We start from the raw sequence: 27,602 nt of genomic DNA, 5'->3' as shown, positions 1-27,602 counted from the left end.
TAACAATGCAGCCTGAGGCTGAAACACTCCTACACAACTAAAATATGAATGGGCGGGGTAAACTGCTATGGGCTGAACAGGCATATATGTGTAAATGAGTTTGTTCTTGTGACATCACAAAAACAAATTCAAAATGAGCTGTTTTTGTAACACAGTTTCCATATTTAGACTGGGTAGTAAATGGTATGTTATGAATCTTTACCAATGTTTATATATTCCTTCAAACTCCTTTATTTAAAAGAAGAAGAAAAAAAAAAAAAAAAAACAAACAAAAAAAAACCCAAAAAAACCCCCAAAAAAACAAAAAAAAACCAAAAAAAACAAAAAAAACAAAGGTGAGGTGAAATTTAGTTTTCCATGATATGGCCCCTTTGACAAAGCCCAGGATAGCCTTCGAATCAAAAGTTTTTTCAGTATTCATCACAATTTTTACAAATTTTGGAATGGATCATAACCAGAATGTGTAAGTGACCTTAGCATGAGGTAAAACTTTTTTCTTTCTTTCTTCTTTTTTTCCCCTCCAAGCCATAGAAAGGAAACCAATGCTTAACACTAATCTTTCACTCAGTTTTCCTTTAGCCAGAACACCTGAAGGATGGCCGATAGCTTTAAACATTTAAACAGGCACTGAGAGTGATTTTGTTGTTTTCTAGCGAAGCAAGAACAAACTTGTATTTGGTTTCTTTGGACCGCAACACCACTTCTAAGGAGTGCACCTTATCTGTGTGAAGATTACTCAGCTGTTCACAGGTCTCAAGGCCAGGCCAAGCTTTTATTCTATTTCAGCTCACAAAACAACTGACCTACACATTCAGCGTGGCGGTGCTGTATGCGGAGAAGTTTCAAGAGTTGGAATGTGTATATTATATATATATATATATATATATATATATATATATATATATATATATATATATATATATATATATATATATATATATATGACTACCCGAGCTTACGAGACCTGGCCCGAATGGAGTCGCCTGTAGGAACACCCTAATAATTCCTATTTCAGTGCATTAGTCTTCTTCATCCTCGTCGTCACTCAGCACCCGCTGACGTCTGCGCTTAGCAGGGGCTGAACGAGCCTCCTCATCTGAGCCATCGCCGTGCTCTGTGTCCGTATTTATTTTGGAAGGAGAGTCGTCATCTGTGACAGAACAATAAAAACAGCAACAATAACTACATGACAAGAGATGAGTATGAATTCATTTGTCCTAATTACTAGATTCATCAATACATAAAAAATGAGTGTAATACAGAAAGCTGGGAATCAAATCTCAAAAAGAACGGATTTTCTGATTCCAGGCATTTAGGAATCTGAGGTTGACTTCAAAGCTCGAGATGTCACACAGATGTTCACGTTTTCTCACAACCATGCACACACAGTGAGATGGGGCAGCTCCTTTCTTCCTGCTGCTGTTAGACAGTACAACCAGCACTGCTCCCAGTAGAACCCCCCCACCCCCAGAAACTGTGAATTCATCACCATAGCTGTACGCAAATTTAATCAATACTCCATGTGCAATACATGTAAAATATCACAAGTTTAATTTTTTTTTTGCTTTTTCTATTTTCATTTCTATTATAATGTTTATATTGTTAATTCATCACTATTCCCATGTGCCGTATAATTAATACTCCATGTGCAATTCGGGTAAAATATTCCTACAGTGTAAAGGTTTTTTTGCTGTTTTATTTATAATGTTTATATTGTTAATTTTGTGAATAGAGTTTATGTGAAGGATAGAGTTTCTCTTCTCAGATCTTTTTATCTTTAGTATTATATACTGTCTATACAGTAATAAGTAACAAACTGTAACCTTATTAAGTAATTAATAAGGTTAATCACTCTGTTAATTCTATTCTTGTTACTTCTTTTCTTGAGTGCTTTGCGATCCTTTTACTGCTGAAGTACTGTGAATTTCCCCGTTGTGGGACTAATAAAGGATTATCTTATCTTAGATATTCTGAAAAATGCATTCTTCCACAATGCACACACATCAATAGCAGGTTGCTCTGGATGAAGTCAAAAGCGGTGTACCCACACCACCTACCCACCCCAGGGAGTTGACAGAGGAGAATCAGGTACAACATGGCCCTTGTTTGTCAGCCAAGTTAATTTTGGTAACGTTAACTCTCCAAATTTACTTGCTAAGGCCAATTACAATCAATATAGAACTCTATTTCTGCCAAATGTTCTTCTCTGTGTCTATTTTTCGGAACCAAGATTGTTTGGAATCGACTCGCATCATTTCTCATCAACTGGAATTGGAATCAGAGTCGACGCCAAAAAAGCAAAGTTTAACTTCATGCAAATTAGGAGCATTGTGGCGATTACCGAGTGGAATTGAGATCTGCAGACACTTGCCAGTAAAGTACAGCGTACTGCCATGGCATTTGTTTACCAGCAGTGAAACCATGGCAATCAAAGGTCAGTTTGAGTTCAGAAATGCCCACAGGCGATGAGTACCCAGCGAAGAGAGAAGCAAAAAGTTGCTGCTTGCTCAGAGTTGCTGAAGAGCTGTGAGGTGTTTGCAAATATTTCTAAATATTTAAACACTGAATTAAAGCCGGTCAGTAATGGCATGTTCTGTGCTTTTGGTAGTCGCTGTGTCAGACTAACTGGCATGAAAATACTAGGAGTCGCAGCAGAGATAACTGTAAACATGCAAATGGATTTTCCATTCGAAGAGGGAAACTATGCAAGGCTGTTTCTTTGGTAAACTATACTTTCATTCAGGCATTCGTGGCTGTGAAACAAAAAAAGGTCATATGTTGAATCATCAGGATACCATTAGGATAAAACTTTATCCAAGTGCAAATTAAACAAATATATTTAGAGCTATCTGTGCAAAGATCTTGTGATGGTCACTTTTTCATTTTGCCACAATTATTTAACCAAATAAACAAACAAATAAATAAATAAAAAATTAAATAAAAAAAGATTTCACATGGAAAGTTCTCCATTCGTTCCTTAAAGAATCCTGAAGTCTGTTCGTTTGCTTTGCATCCATAAATAACACAAAGAACAGGCAAAATAAAGTAGATTCACAATTTCTAGTTTTGAGAATTTATAACAAGTGAGACGTGTTAAATTTTGAAAATGTTATGCTGTACCTCTCTCATCATCGCTGTCCAACACGCGACTCCTCTTCACTGAGGTCTTACTGCCAACACCAGCACCAGCACTGGAACACAAAGCAGTGTTTAAATAGAACCAATGTACACAAATCACAGCCTGTATTATAGCAGCAATTCATGAAATCTTAAAAAGACATTAAATTAGTTAAAGGGGTATTCCAACCTAAAACTAGCATTTAATGTTGAATTCACAATTTGTTTTTCATCCATCAAAGTTCTCTTACTACAATACCCAGCATGCATTATGCAAATAAGTCATAAAACCATACTGTGGCCCCTGATGCACTCTTAAAAACTTTTTTTTATGGCTTTGCATGATTTAAGGGTTCTTTTTTTATTAAAGGGAACCATCTACAGCACATTCTCCATCTGAAGAACGCCTTCACAATACTTTATAACACTTTAATGATGCAAAGGGTTCTTTGAGTGTACACGGTTCAGTTTAGAACCATTTTCTTTACTAAAGAACCCCATGACCCATCATTTTTAAGGGGGAAGAGGTTTCCTAGCAGCTTTCTGCATTCCTTCTCCATTTGACAGCTACCAGGGAATAAAAATATTCAAACCGCCTGCCCTCAAGCAGTTGTAATTTTCCAAAAAATTAACCAAAACATCTTGCTCTTGAGACTATTGTGGCACATCTATAGGAGGTGAGCAATCAAGTTCACAACAGATGAAGCAATTAAATATTTAATTTTTAAATGGAGCAACTCTAAGAAAGAAGAGCTACTGAAAACCCTGACGTGTTTTTTTTTTCTTCTTTTTTTAAACCTACTGCACTTTTAACCATGGCAGAAACCAGAATGGCAAAGGTTTAATGCACGAGTAAGCTTAATCTGAATGCAGAATGAAACATATTCCTTAATGATTTCAGTCCTGTTGGCCAAAATCAGAAATCCCAGAGAAGTTCAGCAAAATGACCACTCTAGGTATCTATATGAGAGAAGTGCCTACACTTTGCATTAACATGTAAGTGCAGATTAAATCCATAAACCAACTGTACTGTTTAGCGACGAATAAAATAAACAGTAACAAACAATAACAAAACATGAGCAAACTACCTAAAAATAAAAATGTTATGCACAACAGAAAGAACTTCATTGAGGTTTGCTACAAAGAAACATGAGTGCTATTACTCTAATAAAACTTTTGCTTATTGCTGAAGCAATATAATAGATTTTAAGCTAAATATGAGAAGTACTCATTCAAAATCCAAATAACCTTTCAAAAAAGATTTCGAAGTGTGATCATATCCTCTTAGGTTAGAAAAGCTGGACTGTCCTTCACTTCAATATTAGGAAAACATGTCTCATGAACACTAACCTTTGTGCTTCGCTCTCAAAACTTGCCTCCTCAACTGAAGGATCTTCTAAAATCAGAGAGGAATACTCCATAAATGAATGTGTACTATAATTCAAATTACCTAATAAATCATGATTTCATGGTTGTAAATCACACAAATAATAATAAAGGCTCACTTTTTGTATCTGCGGATGAGCGTTTCCTCTGGCGAGCCAGCAGCAGAGCTCTTATGGCCTGGGCTCTGAGCTCCTGGCCATCAGAGCCTTCTTCGTGCTGCTCCGCTTCGAGGTTCACTGGTACCCCTGTTTCACTCTCTCCTTCCCCTCCAACCTCACTCTCTTCTGGTGGGTTCAAAGATGATGCCATGGTCCGTAGCTGATATATGCTCATTGTGGCGGGAATCCTCCAGAAGGACTCCTGTTGAGGACAAAAGCATTAATTATTATTATTTTTAAAAAATTTTTTTACTTGATTTTTCTCCCCAATTTAGTCGTCTCCAATTCCACCCGCTGGTTAGGACTCCCCCAATCACACGATGCTATCAACGCTAGGAGGGTGAAGGCTAACACAGGCTTCCTCCGAGACCTGTGAAGCCAACCACCGCTTCTTTTCGAACTGCCGCTCACGCAACGTCATTGGACAGCCGAACGCGCTCGGAGGAAAGCGCCAACCGCCAGATCTGTTACGTCAGCTAACAGACGCCTGCGCTGACTAGCATCGCGCTGAGTGATGGGGGGGGGGAAAGGAGGGGCCATCCTACCCACCCAGAGAGAGCGAGGTCAGTTGTGCTCTCTTGGACTCCCGGCTATGGATGGCTGTAGCATCACCAGGGATCGAACTCGCGATCTCCTGATGAGAGGGTCAACGCTTAGAAGGTTGCGCCACTCGGAAGCCCCATTAATATTTTAATAATGATATGAAAATGGCTTAAATGTTTATTCAAAAATGGGCTTTTAAACGTTTAAAATCCTAACAGATTTTGAAAATGGGCAGCATCACACACTTGATGTCAGACGTTTACAGAATTTTCTGCAGTGTCAAAGAACAGTTAAAAGTCTGACAGCAAAATTTAAAGAAAATGAGGAAACACCTTTTTACAGCGAGCTCAAACACATTCTAGGTGACGAGCCCAGCTGTCAGTCAATGAAGCTTCATGATAGCTCCTGTGATACTGACGAAGATGATACTAAACCTCCAGGTGTGGACTGGCATTCATTGGCAGTCATGATTGGTTACCTCTGGATGCATAGATTTTTCGCGCATGCAGGTCAGTTTAGAAGTGTGATTTGTTCCGACTGTCATATATAGGTCACATCTGAGGATATTGTGAACAGCCAAACAAAAAGAAATCAGATTTGGGCCACTTTTACCTGCTGTGTGAACACAGCCATAATGTGAACTGAGGACGAATATGAGGTTGAGAAACGCACATAGAGCTGGAAAAATATTTTACTACAAAATGGCAGCTGAACTTAAATTGTAAAGAGGGTAACTCTTTGTCTGTCTCACAACCAGCTCCTCTATCACCACATTCTGCTGTTCATGTGGTGTTCACGCACGTTAAGGCTGTTGTGTCACTGACCGCCTCACACTACAGGAGTCATGAATGTTTTGAGTTGTAAAAATCAAACGTTTGAAAATATCAACAGTTATCAAGGTTAAAATTAGGCAAAAAAAAATTAATAAATAAAAAAAATCATGCATGTTCAGCTTAAGATTTTAAACGTCACAGATACACCCTGTCCAAAAGCGCACACAATTTAGCTACTATAAGGTGCACACATTACTGACACAGGTGTCCAGTTGTGCACACTTTTATAATCTCCACAAAACCCAAACACACCACACTTGACCAACAGAACTTGACGCTCTGGAGCAGTCGTCCATGAGCCCGAGTTCACCAAGTCCAATGCCAAGTGTGAGCTAGAAGAATATAAAGCCCCCCCCAGCACTGGGCTGTTGAGCAGTGGAACTGTGCTTCTCTGGAGTGATGAAGCTCCATCCAATACTGACCATCCAATATCAGCACCCGACCTCACTAATGCTCAATCAAGTCCTCACAGCAATGTTCCAACATCTAGTGTAAAGCCTTCCCAGAAGAGTAAAGGCTGTTACGGCAGCAAAGGGGGACAAACTCACTATTAATAGCCTTTTATTCGGAAGAAGCTCCCAGTCATATAATGCCTTTTATATAATTTTCAGTGGTGGCAAAAATGCTGGTGGACATGCTTGATTACAGAGTACTAGAGATTATTTAATTAAAGGACAATTATGCAAATTATATAAATTATACAGAATTATGTAAATAAAGGACTCAAGAAAAGCCTCCTGAGTAACCTGTTCGTCTGCTGGTGGTCGGATGCCAATTTTGCGGAGAAGCCTTTGGAAGCTTTTGTTCTCCATGGCATCCTCATTGTCCTCCGTCAGAGGAACCAGTGGCAGAGGATGAGAGACACCTAAAAAAATAAAATAAATAAAAATAGTAATAATATAAATAATAATAATAATAATAATAATAGTGATGATACACAATGACATACATATACATATATATATATATATATATATATATATATATATATATATATATATATATATATATATATACACACACACATATACACACACACACACACACACAAAAAGAGCTTTAGGTGTGTGTCTCAAGACACACTTACCATCTTCTTCACGATCATCTGCTGCTCTGTTCAGGCAATTCTGCAGCCACAAGACTGGTCCAGACAAGCCTGTTAACAGACAGTGAGAACCCCTGGAGGGTGAATAAATGCAATAAAAACCAAACCTGATAAACTTCCTTTCTCCCATTACCGACACCTACCTTCTCGCCTCAAGTCCTGAACCACGGCTCCAACACTGACATTCCTTTCTGCAGCGCTTTCTCGTCTTCTGCCTTTCTTGCCCTGAACAGGTCTCACCACCTCTTCCCTCTCTTCTTCATAATCATCTTCCTCTAAGTCATCATCCTCTTCTTCGTCCCTGTCCATGGCATCCTCTTCTGGTGCTTGACTCACATTGGCAAAAAAATCCTCCTCAGACTGTCATAAATCAGTGAATACGAGAGAAAAGAGTGTGAAAAATGAGAAACTAATGATCTGAACAGAGAGTACTCAAATTATTTCGGTTGGATTTTCCATTGTACCATTCCGGTGCTTTTCCCAGGAGCATTGCGCCGTCGTTTCTTGTAGAGCTCCCTGCGCTCAGACACCAGGCCCAAGCTGAGGATCTTGTCTACAACGCGTGCCTTTGAGCGTTTAGCAGTCAACCGCTTTAGAATGTTTCCAAGGACATCTAAGGGGAAAAAGTAGAGGTCAAATACATTGTGTGGTAAACAAGAGCCCCATTTTGTAAGCTGCTGCATCTAATAAACACAATACTAATTTACTCTTCCCTATAGCTTGTGATTTTTCTATTACATGTTTACAACTACTTGTTGATTGATAAAATTAATTAAAATACATTTTAGGCAAAAACAACTAATGTAAAACAATATCTCGGACATCAAGCAGTATATCCATAACCATTTCATGCAACAACCCTTTCAGACGTCTGGTTCCTATCACCACCACTGTGAACAATTCTGACTCTAAGTTTCTCTAGAACAATGCTTTTCACACCAAACCACTCTGAATGACTTTGTTTACATCTCAACCATTAAACTGTAGAAATTTTTAAAAATTGGTGGAGTTCCCCTTTAAGTAAGAGGCTGGGCAGCTTATTGGATACAGGTTGAAATCTCTGCAGGAAAGTAGTTCTATAGGACCAGGGTTGGAGACCACCGCTGTAAAGTGGTCTCCAGTGGTCTGCTTGCTTGTCCATACATTTGAATTATTTGCAATTTTGTTTAAATATTTATTTTATTTCTCTGCCTAGTTGCAATGGACAATTAGTCTGCTAATAAATGTGAGTTAATTCTGCTCTCTCATCATGGGGTGGAAAAACTTGCCATCAGAGTCCTTGTACTCTTCAAAGAGCATCTGTAGCTCCTGTTCCTGATCTTCAGTCCACAGCACAATGCGGGTGCCTTTCCTTTATTAAGGAAGAAAAAGACAAGGATGAATCAATGATAAAATTTTAGTAATAATCCTGAGAAAAACACTAAAAGAAAAAAAAGGGAAAGGGATAACAAACAGTGACCATTAGTACACTTTTTAATGTAAAGGAAAACACCGAACAAATATCAGTGTGTTTACATGCACTCAATAATCCGATCATAATCAGATTTCCGCAGTTATCTGATTATTCAGATGGTCAGGTAAAAAGCATACTCTGATTTTTTAGATCGGAGTAAGGTCTAGAAATCTGACTTAGAAATCTGATAAAGAGAGCTGGATTTTAGCTCAGTAATCAGATTTCTCAGTGCATGTAAACTCTTCCTCTGATTTCTTTCGGATTTCTCAGTCTGCGCATGTGCAGAAACAGACTGCAGTACCAGAAATAGGCAAGCAGTGTAGAACGACGCTGAGACCAACAACATTCTTGATGAAATAAAGGATTTAAATATCCATCTTCTAGATGATGCAAATTCATAGTTTTAGGTAAACTATAGCCATTTTTTTTAAAAAGCCACAGTATTAAGTTTGAGTTGGAGTTTTACGTTACATTTATGTCACATCTTTTCTGTGAGTTTATTGGCTGGCTGTAAAGAAATCTGATTACTGCCTTGCCCATGCAGACCTGGAGCTTCCCATTATCTGATTACTCAAATGCATGTCAACGTTTTGATCACATTATTGACAAAATCTGATTTTCTGCAGTTATTAGACTATTAAGTGCATGTAAACTCACTGAATTGATCTTTTTTTTTTTCATATGTGGCAATAATGGTTATAGACACGGCACCTTTTTTGCTGACTGGTAGAAAAGGCTAACCACTAAACTGTAGCTTGACTTGGCAAACAAACATCCTTTTTCCCTTGTTCAAAACAGGACTACTGTAAACTAAACTATTTTTGGTTGAAGGTACCTCTCACAAGGCAGAGCAATTTCTGTCCTGTTGGGTGACATTTAACTAGCCTAATGCTATTCTATGTGGTATTAACAGGAAGTTATTTTGTTCGTATTCGTTTGATTCTAACCTTAACGCTGATGTTCTGATCCAGGTTATTTGAAGCAATTTGAAGAAATTACACAGACACTTTATCCCATACAAACCAGTCAGGCACATCCCTTACATGTTACAAAAAAAAATCCAGCTCTAATAGGGCTAAGTGTTTAAATCCAAAACAGGACTTGACGTAAACTTACTTCTCTTTCTTTAGGTCCTTCACACTGTCCACCAAACCCATAGACACCATCTGGGTCACGACCTGACGTCTTGTGCGGTTAGTGTTTGTTAGAAGAGGGAGCAGCGTCTCGACAATGTCAGGAACTAAAAGATAAAAGACAGAGACAAAACATTAATGCCTGATCAATCCAATTTCAGTCATAATACTCATGTATAAGTTTAAGAGACTCACCTTCAGAGTCCTTGTGTTCTTCATACAACTGACGAAGCTCCTCTTCCTCCTCAGGAGTCCATGTCACTTTTTTCTTAGCATCCTCACTGATATGAGGTACAATACAGGCAGATATATATCAATATTAAATGAGTGTATGTGTATATATACACACGGGGCATGGTATATATATATATATATGCGCCATGCCCCGTCATTGGAATACATATGACAACCAATCCTGAATCTTTTAAAACGTAAAATACTGAATCAGCATGAAGGTTTCAGAATTGGTCAAATGGATAAAACCACACAACAGATTAACTCTTACACGCACCCTTCTTTTCTGTAGCCCTCCGTCATCTCTCTCACAGCACCGACATTCTTCCAGAAAAGCAGCTCAACAAAGGCTTTGTTGTTCCGGGCAGCAAGGGCAAAGAATCGGTTCAGAACGTACTTGGAAAAGGTAACCAGCTCCTGACAAGAAAACCAAAATGGAGAAGGAAGAGATGGCACTTCATTACCAGGACAAATTTTGAAAGATATCCTAAAAGTACAAAATTTCTTGAAGTGGAAATACATGACATGTCCAAAAGTATCCAGACAGTCCCTCTAATTAGTGAATGTACCCAACGCTGACGACCATTTATTTACACACATGCAGCTTGTATAATCTTCATAGAAAAGCAGTGACCAAAAGAATGGGACTCTAGAGCAGTTACAAATAAGCCCACATTAAGTTAACATGTCGAATGCCAAGAATCCTCCCAGCACTGGGCTGTGGAGCAGTGGAACTACGGAACTACGTTCCTGATCTCACTAACGCTCAATCAAATCCTCACAGCAATGTTCCAACATCTAGTGCAAAGCCTTCCCAGATAGGTAGATGCTCTTACTGCAGCAAAGGGGGACAAACTCACTATTAATACCCTTCATTTCAGAAAGAAACACTGGATGAGCAGGTGTCTACAAACTTTTGGACATACAGTGTAGTGTATGAGTGCATTGTTTGTTAAACCACCTTATAGGCAGCAGCAGCAGGGTCAGTCAGGATCTTATTGAAGAGGTAGAAGACTGAGAGCTGGAAGAGCAGGGCGTCCATCTTCAGGTCCACGGCCACGCGATGGAGCATGCGCACTATACAGTGGTTTGTGTGTGGTGTGTTTGAGGCGTATGAGCGCAGCAGGAGCAAGTACGGACGAATGATGTTCGGGTTTGCAAATCTGGTGACCAAAATGTCAATTACAGCTGCTATAAATAATAAATACTGACTGAAGAGTTTGTAAACACAATGCTTCCTAAAGAAATGGCCTTGAGTGGATATAAGAGTAGGACTGTGTCCTTAGTTGGGATGATCCTGGTTATTCAAATAAAAAGATGTCCAAACACATGTTTACTAATAATAATTTAGTTAAATAAGGCCTGCATAGTTTATACACAAAGGAAAAATCTTTCACATTTATGAGCAACAAGATACAAGCCACTGATAATGTGTCTCATAATGAGAGAAATGTCAATGACTTTTGTGAGCAATCTTTCGCTGGATTTTTTTTTATTTATAACAATGTATAAAATTCTTCATTGGGATATTCAAATACTACTCATTTAAAAATGCAAATACTCAAATAGCAACAGCAGTAGAAATGACCATTCTTTGCCCTTTGTGGGTTTTGTAGTGTGGCTCAAACACAATCTGCCACACTACAAAACCCCAACAATCTCAAAGAAAAGCAAGCACATTTTCTATTAAAACAATTATTTGCTTGAGATTTGCAGGATACAAGCTACAGATTTAAGTACAGTTAGAGGAAAAGGCTGATCAACTTACGTTTTATCAATTCTTTAAGTGGAAAATAAGTTATCAAATCTTCTAAAGGAAACACAAATATAGCAGCATAATTTTTTTACAAGCAACATTGTTTTTTTTCCCCAATATGTTATACAGAACAAGTAAATAGTAATTAAATTGTGCAGAAGTGTGTTCTCTGTAGAGGATGTGTAAACTTATCGTCACTCAGAATATCAACAAACATGGGCCAGGTTGCCCAAACTTTGCATCCAACTGTAAATGTAAATATTTCTTGGCATTTCTGGCTGAATGCTATGCTTAGGTCCTCTATACAAAATACAAGTAGCTTTTAGGATCCTGTTATATTAATGCCTCATGTAGCTCATAGAGAAAACCTTATCTACAAATATAAACATTTATAAATAAATAAAATTTTCTGATCAGCTTATTCCAAAACATTACCATACAACATTATACTTCTCAGAAATTTGTTGGATCATAAAATGTCACTATTGCATGCATGTATGTACCTGAACTGCATTTATATACGGACCTTTTAATGAAGTCCAAGAAGTTGAACTCTGTTTCAGACACGCGCACAGACTCCAACTCTTCCTCCTCTTCTAGGTCTTCTACTTCCTCATCTTCATCCATAGCAGCCTCTGTGTGAGCAGGTCCTGAATAAACAAAGGAAAGGTTTATACAACAGCTACCACGATCGATGTGGTATTTTTTGAAAAATCTGTTTAATCAGCCTTTTAATATACTAATAACAAACGTTAGTTACATTTTTAGTCAGTTCACAGATCATTACATTCAAAATCTGCATACTGTTCTATACAAATTCCCAAGAACTTTATTCAGTCCATTTCCTGCACTTGCTAATTTGAAGTATTTGTAAGTCCTGCTGTGCAGAGATGACACAGTCTTGAATGACTAGCTTACTGGGAAGCTCAGCCAAAAGAATCTGCTTCAGAAGCTCCAGCTCCTCTTCAGGCTGCACCTCAGCAGAACCAAACACATCTCCCTCTGGCCACACCTCGCTGTAAATGACACAGGGAATTAAAAAAAAGTTATTAGAGGGAAAAAGCAAAACAAGAAATAGATAGCATAAGCTTCAGTCATGAAGAAAGAGCTGCCATGCACGCTGCCTGTCAAAATTTGAAGACAACTTGTCTTTAGACATTTAAAGTTTCTGTTACTTTTCAATCAAGTAAAATAAATAAAAAAAAATGAAAATGTTTCATTAACCTAACTAATGCTAATCCTTTAGGTATATTTAGCTTCAACACTTAACACTCAACACTCTTAGCTTCAACAGCTTCATGATCATCAAAATGTCTTCCTTGTTATGAAGAGCAGGTTTTGCCTTATTAAATACTGATTTAATGGTTTTCTTTTTCAAACTTCTCCTAGAAGCACATATTGAAACGATTTTGGTCAAAACACTTGAATGTTTTGGGTGCTGACATCATAACGTGCATAAATATCACATCACTTGTCTTTAAAGTACTTTGAGCTGCCACCAGCATCAAAAGTGCCATATCAGGGGTCGCAACTAAAATGCTATATATGACCCCTGTGCTATATAAATAAAGATTATTATTATTATTATTATTATTATTATTATCAAATAATGTGTGTCCTTTGGATTTACTCCTAAAGGTTAGGCTTTTATAAACTTCAGACACAACTTCAGTTTCTTCAGATTGGACCTAAACAGCTTTATTTACTTTCTTACAAACCAATGTGGAAAACATGCACATTTGAATAAAAAAAGCAGGTTGAAAAGACATTTTTCCACAATTTCTTTGAGAGGCAGTGTACGTAAATGTAGTACTACCATGCTGATATAACGAAAAGTGAAAGCCCTTGAAGAGAAACAGCTGGTTAAATGATGTGCTTTGGATCATAACATACAATTTCAGGCTCCCAAAGAAACTGTTCAAAATACTATTTATCTCCATAGTAAGTGTGCTTTTGCCAGTAAAACACTAACATTAGAATACAAATGAACGTGAATACAGAAATATGTAACAAGATTCCATCAGTAGCACCTGATTTCATTTAATGAGGGACTAATTAAATAAACTAGTTAGACAGTTAACTTCCTCAATAACAGCTTTGGAAACGGTTAAGCAATCAAGTCCTGTTTATTTCTTTATTTATTCTAATGTTACCATTTTTAAACAAATTAACGCTTACTGCACAGATAAACGTCTATACAGATAATTCTTCTGAGACTTTTGCACAGGACTTTTCAAAGACTGGCGGTGTTTTACCGTGCGGCCCGGAGCAAGCCGAGCGCCTCTGGCCCAGTGCGGGCGAACAGAGCGTCCTGAATACGGATCATGGCTTCGGTCCGCTGCTCTGTAACAGGAATTTCAGAAGCTGCATCGAACGGCACAACACCCTCCGTCAGAGCCTTCGATAACTGCAAGCATAAATATGTAGAGTTCACGACAGAACATCTTCCATGTTCTTACATCGAAGCATGATTTTTAATAAAATGTCACTCAAAGTCAGTCACTCAGCCACTCATTAAATAGAGTATAGGCCAAACACAGTTATACACATTTGAAGAAAAGCCACTGAGTCACTCACAATAGAATCTTTAACCGAAAGGACTAACCTCAAATCCAGATGTCCAGAGTTCTTTAGACACGACTGTCCACGTCTCCTCCAGCGCTTCAGGTGTATTCTCTGTCTGAGAACTGGACTTCTTCTTCTGCTTCTTCCGTTTTACTTTCTTTTTCTAAAGGCAGAGGAACACGGAATACACGTTTCAGTAAACGCGATACTAATGACTACATTCTGTGTTTGCTGCAAAAGTATCATGAAGTATTAATAATAATACACTTACATCTATTCTTAACCTACAAACTAATACATTTTCAACTGTTAAATAGTACCACAGTTTTCCAATATTTAGCACAGTGCTGAAACTGTGAACAATCTTTAACTATACATATTTAAACCTGTATATTTCATTGACAATGTACATACCATTTAATGCTCATATATGTTTTAATACAACTGTACATGGTGATATGCATTATGTATTTGTTTTTTTATGCTGACATTAATAACAAAGAAGGCTTATACAGCTTGTACTTGTACTAAAAATTCTCCTGAGTGGGTACATGATTCTTATTCTCATCTTATCGCATAATCATGACCTCTACATAACCGTGACTTTTTGATCTCAAACAAACACATAGATTAAATAAGCAGAATCAATTTTAATAATGTGAATACGACTCTATACAGGCACAGTTTACTGATAATTACTGACTTAAGCATCTGTTGTAGGTCTCCATTTTCATTTGCAAATGCTGCAGATATGGTATATATGCAGTGGTATAGGCACATGTGATAATCCTGGGCATTTAGAAGAAAATGTTTAAGAACTTACTGGAGTTTAAAAAATACTTTTTCAAATTAAAATGGTAAAACTGTCCTGTTTTGGCATTTGTAGTGGGATACAGTAGCAAGTTTCTGAAACAGACAAGGCAAATTTACTATTTGATACAGTTTTATCCAAAATGTTCAGTTGGAGGAAAAACATGGAATTGATATCCAAAATGTTCAGTTAAATGACTGACATGAACAAAAGAAATGTCCAGCTAAACTGTCCACACCCTCACTGCAGAATTTATTATTCTCATTAACGATGCTCGAGTCTTCTCATGAATTTACCACTGAAACCCACCCCTCGCTCACCTGCACCAGGAGGTTGTTGCGGCCCTTGCAGAAGCGCTCAAGCATCCTTAAGAACAGATGGGTGGACTCCACCAGGTCTTGCAGAAACGAGCGGGGTTGCATTTTCTCATCAAACTTCCGCAGGAGAGTGAGGAAAATCTCTCTGTACTCCATCAGGTAGAATATATTACCTACAAACACACAAACAGTGAACAGAAAGAGATATGAGGGAAAAAAAAAGTCTCATTTATCACCAGTAAAAACAAAAGCATGTCATGTTAATTTTATATGTCCGTGTGGGCGCAGTATCAAGTCGTTTCTTGACATCAAATCAAATTGAAAAGACATCAAAAGACTCAAGCTTGTCGATAAAAAACGGAAAGGAAATTTAACTGTAATTCGCTGGGTAAAAGTGTATTTTCAGCTTTGTAACTATGCAATTTCATGATTACATCTAAAGAGTAGGGCAAATATATACTCTACTTGTCGAGTATGTGTAGTAGCAGGATGCATCAAACTTTAAAGCAGGGTGTATGAGCACAAAAAGCTTTCCACCGGTCAATGCAGCTCCTCACTTGAGCATGTAAAAGTAGTTTCTTACTCTTGATAACACTGGCGCTCTGGCGAATGTTCTCATCCTTCGACCGATCCATTTCATTTACAGTCAGCAGAAGCTCCTGATAGGCCTTCAAAGCCAAATGCATCCTAGATGATTCGAAAAGCAGATTTTAATTATTAATTAATTGATTAAGGACTTAATCTGTTCTCCTCTAATCGCACATTAAAAGCACAGAAGACCAGCAGTGCAGTGTTCAGACTGACCTGCGAGACCATGACGTAGCCTCCTTTTTGTCGGTGAGCATCATTTCGTAGTAGTTGGTGATGTTCTTCTCTATGAAATGGAAGGTGCGGACTGACAAGGTTTCTGAGACCAGCTCTGGCTTGCAGCCGTTGCCGCGGTTAAAGGCCATGAAGAAGCTCAGAGCCCACAGGTAGTAGGTCTCATCATGCTGTTGTGCATGCTCACGGATAAGTGACTCCTGAAAAGGGAAAAAAGATGACAAACCAGAAAAAGTTAAAACATCTAAGGTCAGATCTGTACTTTTATTCATGTTTGTAACAGAGGTGGGTGATAACAAAATATAATATCACGATACTTTAAGAAATCTTTGGCATGCATGACATCACATTTAGTTTTTATGGGTTTTTTTGATAAGTTGTAATGGACAAAATACTTTCAAAAACTACTGCACTTTATTCAATCTTTCTCCTTGACTGCAAATTAAGCAGGACTAATTATGCGCTCTTTGTAATCATGCAGTTGGTCAGTGTTTTAGAAGTACTGATGATATCTATACTATGCTCAGAAAATCAGTGACATTTGTGAAGCATCATGCTAATGACAAATATCATCATATTGCCCAATCCTAGTTTACGGTATGTCATATATGTCATACCGTCTCAGATACCACATAAGCAAGTCTGCTTGAGATCAACTCAACAACTTGATATAGTTTAAGGTCCATGCATCAAACACAAGGCCCGCGGACCAGATCAGGCCCACAACGCAATCCTATCCAGCCTCTGTCTCTCCACCCCCAACAACAATCTATGGGAAAGTGGTTACACCTCACTTCTACACACTTCTCACACCAGTTATATCACCAAACACACTAGCTGAAGAAAGGATGCCAGGAATTTAGTTCAAGCAAATAAGCAGGTTTAAAAGACTGAGTTCCTGGGCTCATTTAAATTTTAAATATATTCATGGTTTACTAAAAGAGGAAAACTTCAGACAGCTAACATGTTATTGCAGATGTTATTGCAATATGGCTTTATGAAATATGAAAAGATAGGTATGTTGGTTTCTGCTGCACAACCATTACGCATTGGAGAACAGTACTTTTAGAGCCACAGAGGCATTTATAAAAACAAAGAGTTCTGAAGAGATGCTCTTTTGGTTCCTCTGCGTTTCACTGGCTTCATCTAAGATCAGAAAGTAGTAAAATTAAACAGTTCAGTGCTTAAATTATGGTGCTCCCATCTAGAAATATTGGTTTTGACATTTAATTTGCATGCTTCTAATGATCCAATCTCGAAGGGCCTAACGTTAAATATAAAGTCTATTACAAGATTGCTTACATTTGATTTGTTACACAAACCACAAAAGATGCTTAAGTAACACAAACTTTAGAAAGATATCTAAAATGCATAAAGTATGATATGGGGAAAATATCCAACTGCGAATAATCTAAAGAATTCTGTGACTGCGACTATTTTCCACTAAGATCAAGGCCTGTTATTTCGTCCAAGAGGACCAGCTCTTTTTCTGTCTGAGGGCCTCCAGTTCATCCGTTTAATTTGCCCACTTAGAACTTAACAAATTGCACTTTCCATGGAATGCCCTCACTAATGACTGTTAGTGTGATTTTCATATTCATTCAATTACATGAGTAAAAGCACAAATTGGCTTGAAACAGTGATGTAATGCTGCCCCACCTTTACGAGGTACATGAGTCGATTGTAGCAGTTATCGAGAAAGTCCGCGCAAAACTCTCGCAGGAACAGACGCACGTTTAGGACAGAGCGGCGCTGACTCTTAGCGTCCCGGGCCACCTGCTTCCGTTTGGGCACTCGTCTGGTAGCCTTTCCAGCATCATGAGAATAGTTCTTAAACTGAAAAGAATGAAAACCAACCTATAGTTAATAGTACATAATATTTCTTTACTAACTTACTAAAAGCAGTAATATCCCATTTATAATTAAAACTTGTCATTTGTTTAAATAAAAATAAGTCAATACCCTGCAATACATGCAATATAGACAAGAATGGCTACACCAACTTAGGCTGTATAACTTGATGTTGCTTTGAAACAGTCAAAAACGAGTATTAATTCACTCACATTGTGGAGTCCTTGGTGAAAAATCAAATCTTTCTCGCTGATGGATTTCAATCCCTGGACTACATATGATCCTCTGAACCGAGAGTGCCTGTTCCAGAAAGAGACAAAATGAGTACTAACTCATCTGCAGAGAAGAAAGCTGAGTGCACTCTGCTCCCCCTTGTGGCAAAATAAAATAGCAGAACAATCAAAGATGCTATGAAGTGTAACTTTCCCCTATCATCAGAAAACATTTGATCACTTCAGAGAAAGGCTTTCAGCACTATTTTTTCTGTCCCGATCCCATTCCAAAAATTATAATTTTATAGTGTTTTTAATATGGACTTTGGATGCGATTGCCCTGGACCAGCTGATTGTGTACCTAGTTCCTCTCTGCATGGTGCGGCTATGTTTCTCTGCCAGCTCTTTCTGTCTGAGGGCCTCCAGTTCATTAGTGTCCTTCTGTTTCTCCTGCGCAGAGCGTGCCTGTCCTGCACTCACCAGCAGTTCTGGAGTCTGTAGGAGACAAAGGGACAAAATGTAACTAGTAGAGTACATCTACATATATACATACAAAAAAAACATACATTTTATAAATATAGCAAAAAGAAAAATTACAAGAATTCCCTCTCCCCCCTTCCGTCCAAATGTGTTAGGTGTCTTCCAATAAGCAGCTGCATTTTTAAGCTTAGTACTCAAGTTGCAAAACTTCACGCTTAAACCATTACGTACTTGGCTTAAACTGCAGACAACAGTACAGACAAAATTCAGGGCTTGAGATGGCTGCCACTTGGCTTTTGTAGCTTAGCTTTGTGGTGTACTTTTGTCCTTGTTTAAAGGGCCCATATCACAGAAAACAGCATTTTCCTCAAGTAAAAGTCTGATGCACATAAACAGTTTAAGTTTCAAAATGTTCTGTTCATTCCCCCGTCCATATAGTCCACCCTTGGAAAAGCAAGCTCACTTTGAATTCATTGTTTTTTGACATCTCAAAAAACAACCCATTAACATATATTTAGCCCTGTGTGTTCAGACTGAAGTTACAAGGAAATTTTTACCCTGCACTGCTATTTAAATGAGGCACAATACATGACAGCCAATCAGATCTGAGATCACTTACACACAGTAACAAAAACAGACTGTTTAGTTCTAAGGGATTAAAAGACGTGCTCATGTAAAAATAAATGGCTGTTTTTGGTAAATAAACCTACATAAATATCAGAAGGGGACCTCAGAGGAAAAAAATAAGCAAAGGAGATCTTCAGGAAAAGGGTTGAAGTACACAGACCTGCTCTCTGAACATAAGTGAGATGACCTCCAAAACATGCATGCTCCATTGCTGTTCACTCTGGGCGCTGGCCAGGAATTTCAGCAGGTCGTCCATTCCACTCATGTGGATGGCCCACAACAGCTTGTCGTGCACACTGGCATCATCGTCCACGTTCTTCAGGGGGCATAAAAAAGGTGTGCGGAGAAATAAACAATTTTTTAATTGAATAGCACAGAAAAGCTGTGGCGTTCATATTGTTGCAGCTATTGTGCAGGCTTGTAGTCAATATAACTAGTGAAATCAAGCCAGTTTAGGCAAGACACACAATGCTCACACAGGAACCAGACATCTGAAGAGCTGAATGCCTCTAAAAGCTCCCTCACACAAAGCTATTACATGAAACTGTTATAAATACACTGCCTGATGCCCAAGACATTGTCAGAGCTAATGTAAAAACAAAGGTGTTAAATCCATTTATCGCAGAGAGGTAGAAAAGAAAACACTTATTTTTTTCAAGGTTAACCACAATTTGTTTTTCCACCAGAACATGTAGGTCCACTGGTGGTTTTGGATAGTAAATAAAATGACTATATTTGTGTTGTAAACCTGGTGACCCCTGGTTCCCATCACCACCACTGTAAAGACAAGTCAGTAAGTTTCTCTACAATGAACCACTTCCCATCAAACCACTTTGAATGACTGTATGTCTTAATTACAGCATTATGCAAAAAAAGTCAACTGAATTCTGAAAACTAGATATGGTTGATCAAGTCAATTAACCTTTTCCTCATAGGGGTCAGCAGGGACATGCAACACGTTCCTGACCAGCAGCAGTATCCTCTCAATCAGCAGGTTATCCTCCTCCTGCCTCTGCTCCCAGTCCTGAGAGAAAGAGAAAGAGTGAGGGAGGGAGAGAGAGAGGACGATACATAAACAGGGAATTACACAGAACAAAAGAGAATTACAGTGCATTTGTTAGCTCTACATATCGATGCTGTCGGAACAAAACCTCGTATCTCTCACACTTTTAAATCTGAATGCAAGTTAATGGAACTAGATAGAAGTCATTTTGGAGCTTTTCTACAGCTCCATTTATAATAAATTTTAGCATGTTATAAAGGGCAGCTGGCAGTTTCAAATTCAGTATGAAGTTATAAGGTTTTGTTCTGACAGTAGCGATGTTGCACTTACGGCTTGTATGGGCAGACTGCAGGGGTGCTATTCAGTATCTATTTTATTAATGTGTCTGACACCAAATGTTTAAAATGTCAGCTGCTTTTAATTTAGAAAATGTCATTTCAGACAAATTAAAACTTTTCCATACCCTGCTATACTGCACTAAACCTGCTGAGAACCAGCTTGCAAGTAATCAGGCATGGACTATGTACTTGTTTTGGCTCAGTACTCCTTTGCATCAGATCTGGTATAATGGAGTTAAAACAATAAGCATTTGAGGTAAATGCAGTCATGTTCCTCAGTCTAGTATCAGCAGCAAGGGCTTGATTTTTAAACAGCTGCTACGTCGGTACACTAGTTGGCAACGTGCATCTTTGCTCACTAGGCGGTGAGAAGAAGTCTAGCCATTCACTCACAACAGCTCAAACCAGCAAGACAGTTTTGAAATTAAGAAGAGTGAAAAAGGCAGCGAGTTTGAGAAAAACATCCCAGAACTGGGCGGAGACTGCAGCAAAAAAAAGTCTTCTACAATGTGGAACTGATTCAGCTTTCTTAAATCAGAAATACCGTAAGTATGAAATACTTAAAGCTGAACATTAGGTAATGTATGAAGAGATTATTAACAATTATTGGATTAATTATCCGTATCAAATATTATGATAAAATATGAGAATACGATTTTTGGCCATACTGCTCCACCCTCGGTCAAAGGACACAATGAAGGCATTGTCATGTCTAGTCGCTGAACCACTCATGAAAGCATGTGAGGCAAATTAATCAGCAATAATCAATCTCTGCAGCAGGCATTACATATGCAGTCTAATGAAACAAAAACTCTACTAAAACTCTACCTGTAACTGTGCACATAAGTAATAAAACAAATCTTTTTAAATTCTGCCAAATGCATTTAAACACATTTTCCGGCACTCACCAGTTGCAGAAGGTTGTACAGAGTCTCACTCAACACAGTGAAGACTTTCTCATTGGCAAACGCCTAAAAGAAGAAAAAAATCTGTTATTTCTCTGCTAATTCATCCGATGTATTTCAGATGCTCTTTCCTGAGGCTGCACAGTGCATACCTCTTTATAACCTTGCAGATAGGACACAACTTGAAGAAAATGATGGCGGAAGGCAGGGTCATCTGGGATTTTCCCAAAGCAGAGAAGCGCTGGCTGCGTCAGGTTGACCATAAGCCTGTAAAACATTTGAGTGAAATTTTTAAATACTTTTGGATTAAAAAAGGAACATACTCTTTTTACAAATTTTTAAATAAAATCTTTCTTTAAGGACTGCTTTAGTTTCGAAAAATGGTCCAACAAGCTGCATCAAATGGCCTTACTTGTGTGGCCTTTTATGAACATAAGCCTTTAGAGTATGTAAAATGTGCCAAAATAAAGCTAATAAAGCAGACGGTTCTGTAGTTCTGGTTCTGTTTGGTTGTCCTATGTTCGCAGCAGCTGAAAAATACTTAACTCACATACACAATCACATTTATTAGCTTAATTCTGTATTAATTTGCCAACTTACAGAAAACACTTTTACTGCATGGTAACCATTACCTACTGTTAAAAACACTGCATTGTGAAAGAACTGATTATTGCAATCACTTAATATTACATTAGAATGATTTATTGAACATTGATGCATCACTTTGTATTTTGCTGCCACTTTTAGACCATTCATTTTTCAAAATCTCTAGACAATTCGATCACTGAGCGGTTTGATGAGAAATGGTTCGTTCTAGACAAACATGCGCACAGACCTGATGCAGGCATCAAAAAGTGATTTGTCCTGTCCATGCTGAGTTATGATGGGTAAGAGATCATTCTGAAGAATCTGTGCAGCTCCCAGCTGTTGTCTGATGTCCCTTGAGTCATCTTCATGCCTCAGGTAGCGAATCAAGTCCTTTACACTCTCTAAATGCAAAGAATTAGCAATTAAACACACAAAAGTTTAAATAAGAGAACTTTGACCTGGGCATTAATGCACACCAGGTACGTTTTCCTGGACTGTTTTCGTACCATGTAAACGTAAAGTAAGTTTCATACTTTTGATTCACATTTGTGCCTCTTTCAACAACAGTCTCTGTAGCACAGGGACAGTAGGAGCTCACATTTCGTGTTTATGACTTGTTTGAGTCTTTGTGGCTGAATAAGCTGTAGTTTAAGTCCTCTAAAGCAAAACATTGTGCAGTTTTACAAATATTGTTCTTGATGACTTGAACTGTACATTTGAATAGACCGTTGTGCATGGACAAAGCCTACAGTCTATAGATTTGCACCATACAACAATCCTCGGTCTGACTGACCTGCTACATGGAACGCAGCCTCTACATAGATCTCTGTCTGCTGGACAATTATCAATAAAGCTGTTTTATTCAAAATAACACATTGCACACCTGAGCAAACATTGGCTGTGTTTACATGCAAAGATTCCTGCCAATCTGATTCTGATTTCAGATTAAGACTGAGGTGTTTATTTGCTCACTCTACTCAACAATCTGATGAAAATCTCAGTTTACATGCTCACTACAAGTAACTTGTGTAGACATTAGCATGACAGTGAGCTTCACTTGAGTCCCATCAGAGTGAGATGAGCAGCAGTGAGCAGTGCTTGTGTTTTTAATTACTTTAAAATGATGTCAGACTCAGGAAAACGTACTTCACATGTACTTATTAAAGAGGAAGACGTCATGTTCTGAGACACATAAGCTGGACGCCCGTCCCACCGCCGTCTTCTAAAGCTCAAAGCACAAACTTTGCCTCCTCTGCAGACCAGTTTCTGCTCCCGCCATGTTGGGCATTATAAATTTATAAACATACTTAAACTTTCTGATTGAGAATGTAATCAGATACAGGTGTTTATATGGTTATTATTCTTCTATTTACTGGATCATTTACAGGATTACCCACCTCGTTCAATCGGACAAAAGTTGTATTCCGAATGGCCTCAATCGGACTAGTCTATTCCAGTTGAGTTGTTTACATAGACATGTTTTACTTGAATTGAGTTGTTAGTCAGATTATTAACAGATTATTAGGCTGCATGTAAAAGTGGCTGGTGGGAAACTGAACTACAGCAGCTTTGCTAAAACCAGGCGGTATATACGGTAGGACATTACCGTCTCTCAGCATATATTATAAATACAGTAACAGTGTTTACCTTTAATGTTTATATCTCACAATTCTATTCAGTCAAACAGAGTGAAGTTGACATTTACAAACTTTGGCACCACAAATGTCAACTTTTTTGCCTCCAACTAGAGTGAATGGCACGGCAGTGTACACTTCGCTTACGTCTCGTGGTATCAGCTGGTATCGGTACATTTTTATGAGTACAATGAGTGAGTGAATAATCACAGTATCAACCCGAAACCAGTATCATTATCCATGCGTCCCTAAATAATAATGTCACATCTTGACAAAATATAATCAAAAATCTGACTCACCAAGACAGTCTGGTTCTTTGTGGTATGTTTCACCCTCCAAATAGCCCAGGGCACTGCAAGTGGCCAACAACTCACAGTTCATCATGTATAAGTCCATACAGTGCTGTGCTTCCTCTGGGTACAATATGGTCTCAGTCTGCAAGACAGGGCAAAGGAAGAGATCAAAATACATAACATTTAAATCCAAAAGAAACAACATTTAAGTTGCTCTCATGAGTTGTGGCATTAACTAACATACATACTGATCTACAGAGTGTCTGACCGGAAAATCCTCACCCTGTAACTCTAAAAACCGTAAAAGCAAACCAAGCAGAAGCAGTGAGGAAGGGTTATGCAACTGTGTCACTTACCCATAATGCGTCTAGTTAACCTACTTTCACTGGAGGGAGGGTGAAAGCTAAAGCCTGTCCATACAACACATTAACCATAACATGTAAACATAAGAACAGATGTACGATTACGCCGCAGTGGAGTTCTGTGGGGAGTTTGACATTTTTAACACCGGCAATTTAAGTTATTTCTGTAATTTAGTGACTGTAAACACTGTAAAACTCACAGGAGCTGGAAAATGGAAAAGGGGAAATTCCAATGCTCCAACAAGTCTGCATAATTCAATCTTTAGGATGTAAACAAAGACATTTAAGCCCAATTCCATTTCACCCCTTGCCCCTACCACTGAGCCTTACCCCTCCGTTTTGCGCGATCACATCTAGGGTTAGAGTTTTTGTTGAGGGAGTAGGTGCAAAGTGTTAGGGCTACACGGCTCTCCAAACTGAGGTTTTTCAGAGGCACACTCCAAACAGTGTTATGAAAAGAAAAGGAAAACTGGATGGCTGCACAAGCGACCAAAGAAACCCACAAATCTGAGTTTTTTCCCTGTTAAAACTTACAATAACCATTGTATTACCTTAGCTTTAATGTCGTTTCAATGTATCATGGTCCTTTTCCTCATAACAAACATAAGAAATCCTTAGTAATATGCTGATGTTTCAATAGCTAGCTAGTTAAATTTCCAGCTCCACCTTAAATGGCACAGCAGTTACATTTTTTTTTGAGGTTTACATAAAAGTTAAATAGCAGAAACTGGGGTTGAAAGATTCATCGTTTTTATATCAAAATTTTTGCAATTGTTAAATTGCAAGAGTTGCTTTTATTATTATAGCCTACATTATCAACAATGTTGGCAAGTTTAAAGTGGGAAATTTTAACCTATTAACTAAGTTTGTGAACTACCTGTAGTGTATTCAGACCAATCAGAAGCAACAAAACGTCCATGCGCTGTGACATCACAACCACAGCTAACTGGCAGTCTGATGTACTACACTCAGCACGAAAGCCTCAAGCCTGAAATATTGTCCATACAGGCGTTCTTGGCCAATAAAAACATTCAGGTCTCTATGAGAGGGCAATAGTGCAAAAATATAATATCGAGATACCTCAAGAAATTTTCAGGATATACGATATGTCACGATATTTATTTTTTCAGACATCTGATCAGTTTGAACACAGAAAAAAAGAAGCAGTAGTGCTACATTAAAAAAAAAAAAACTATCAAAAACTGTGAGCACAATGATTTTTATTTAATATTTGGCACACTTTGTTGCACTAAATCCAGATAAACGGGACTAATTTTGCTCTCTTTAAAATGAAATGGAAAATATAACTTACACGACATGCTCAGAAAAGTGTAGCTGCTGTATTGTATACATAATTTACTACAACGAGGATATCTACTGTCATATTGCCCAACTTTAACTTATAGAAAGTACTAGGAAGTTAAATTGCAGAAAAAACATCTGTCAGATGAATCGGAATTAGATAAATTTTACCAAATCGTTCAGCCCCAGCAGGAACCTAGGTTCTCTCACCAGAAGCTAGACTGCTAACTTAACCTAGTCTTGCCAGCAAAGATGCCATTAGCTAACTTACACTGGTCAGCCTTGTGTCAGACATGAAACTATTAATTTCCAGAGTCATCACCTAAAGCACACTAACAAACCTAAAGCTATAAAAACTGTAGCGTTAAGTTATCTAACTAGCTAACTAAGTTACTGTAGCTCCTGACTCACTCAGCTTAACTTAGCTAACGCTAGTTTAGTGTCGTTAAAGTTAGGTTAACTTAGCTGTTAGCTAAACAACGTCAAACTTACCAGAGACGAGAGACAGTAAAGCGAGAAGAAATGTAAGACCAGTAACCTTCTCGACCTGAAACGTGTTACCGAGCCATCACTACAGATCTAAACTGAATTATTAATGGTTTTTAACCACACTGTTCGTCCATTGCTGCAAACAGCTTTGCCCTGCAGGCTCATCTCCCGCGCAAATCATACATTCGCACTGGCGAACGAATCGGCTCTTTTGAAATGATTCTTTTCAACAAATCGGCCGAACCGATTCACAAGTCCAACTGAATCTAACTTGTTTGCAGCATCCAATGCTTATGCCTCTGTTCTACACACTTAAAAGCTTTAAAAATGGCAATAATTAATTCAGTTTAAAACATATTTTATTCACTACATTTTCTCTGCAGAGAGCTTACAGATTCTGAAGTTTTAGCTATATTCTGGGAGAGATGAGAATAAAGTCGATTTCACTTGTTAATCAATGAATCATTGAGTCGAGCGATCAAACCAACAGACAGTCAGGACGAATCGGCTCTGTGAACTGAATCAACCTTCACGTCACTGACGCAAGCGCCGGTTTCCTTAAAGGGACCGATACGCACGTTTTGCTGTAATATGAACGGAAAACGTAGAAAAGAAAAAGTCTTTTCAGCCTACTTCGCTTCTATTCAGCACTGAGGGGTCTAATTTTCGACATTTACTGCTGCAGTTCAACAAAGGGATTTTCAGCGGAGCAGCGCCTTGTTTACTATCAAACATTTTATTTTCGCCCTGATGTGTCTGTGTAACCCGGTATGTCTTAAATTCGCCCGTTTATGAACGAAAAGTACGATGAAAACTCAAACATGTATCGAAGGGAATGTGTTATCTCTATTGTTTCGCAAGAACTCTACTTTTCCGTTCCACCTTAAACAGCGCTCAGTGCGCAGCGCCTGTGCGTGCGCCTGAATGGAACTGCCATAGCATTTAAGGTGGAACTGACAGTTCGAATTAGAAGCCCACTCCAGCGTCCTACTGTACTTTTTTTTTGACATATTACACGTTTCCCACAGTGATGTTATGACTCATCATTAACATCGCAGAATTTTCACTGATAGCAAATAAGACACTAAAAAACCCACAGATGTTCTCATTTACTTTCACAGTGAACTAATAACATGACACCTACCTTTAGAGATGTAGTCGTGCGTTATTTAATACCCTCAGTTTGCTTGAACGTCCCTTTACAGGAGTGATTTATACAGCTGAGTGAATAATACTAAAGAGAGAATAACACTACAGGCACAAAGTCTCGCCGCGATTCACACCA

At 38.3% G+C, this 27,602-nt stretch overlaps 1 protein-coding gene across 3 annotated transcripts; it reads right to left on the bottom strand.

Moving 5' to 3' along the window:
• Positions 1–938: 938 nt before the first annotated feature.
• Positions 939–27,602, bottom strand: timeless (timeless circadian clock). 3 transcript variants are annotated; one of them, XM_036559883.1, is made up of 30 exons: positions 27,462–27,602; positions 24,171–24,306; positions 22,485–22,638; positions 21,802–21,916; positions 21,653–21,715; positions 20,326–20,427; positions 19,564–19,719; positions 18,658–18,791; positions 18,297–18,384; positions 17,893–18,069; positions 16,216–16,433; positions 15,995–16,098; positions 15,415–15,584; positions 14,324–14,446; positions 13,974–14,125; positions 12,637–12,734; positions 12,245–12,368; positions 10,924–11,125; positions 10,240–10,379; positions 9,924–10,009; positions 9,712–9,835; positions 8,411–8,493; positions 7,607–7,755; positions 7,286–7,502; positions 7,125–7,193; positions 6,784–6,902; positions 4,623–4,863; positions 4,468–4,513; positions 3,121–3,191; positions 939–1,150 (listed from the first exon to the last, which is right to left on the bottom strand). In XM_036559883.1, exons 2-30 carry the CDS (start codon positions 24,265–24,267, stop codon positions 1,020–1,022), a joined length of 3,753 nt encoding a protein of 1,250 aa, XP_036415776.1. In that variant the 5' UTR covers positions 24,268–24,306; positions 27,462–27,602; the 3' UTR covers positions 939–1,019. The 3 variants fall into 3 exon arrangements, with proteins under 3 accessions (XP_036415776.1, XP_036415778.1, XP_036415777.1); XM_036559885.1 differs by having other exon boundaries at positions 4,468–4,510; XM_036559884.1 differs by lacking the exon at positions 27,462–27,602 and adding an exon at positions 26,321–26,495.

Source organism: Colossoma macropomum, unplaced genomic scaffold (genome assembly GCF_904425465.1).
Source record: "Colossoma macropomum unplaced genomic scaffold, Colossoma_macropomum, whole genome shotgun sequence".
NCBI lineage: Eukaryota > Metazoa > Chordata > Actinopteri > Characiformes > Serrasalmidae > Colossoma > Colossoma macropomum.
This window is presented reverse-complemented; position numbering and strand designations above follow the sequence as displayed.

What these genes read in the sequence shown, in the direction of transcription:
- timeless (XM_036559883.1), bottom strand. Translation starts at nt 24,267, where the DNA reads ATGGACTTATACATGATGAACTGTGAGTTGTTGGCCACTTGCAGTGCC. An exon ending in GAGCGCCAGTGTTATCAAGA is followed by an intron (nt 15,585 to 15,994) that starts GTAAGAAACTAC and finishes GTGTGTTTGTAG; the next exon opens with GTAATATATTCTACCTGATG. An exon ending in GACCACCAGCAGACGAACAG is followed by an intron (nt 4,864 to 6,783) that starts GTTACTCAGGAG and finishes TGTCCTCAACAG; the next exon opens with GAGTCCTTCTGGAGGATTCC.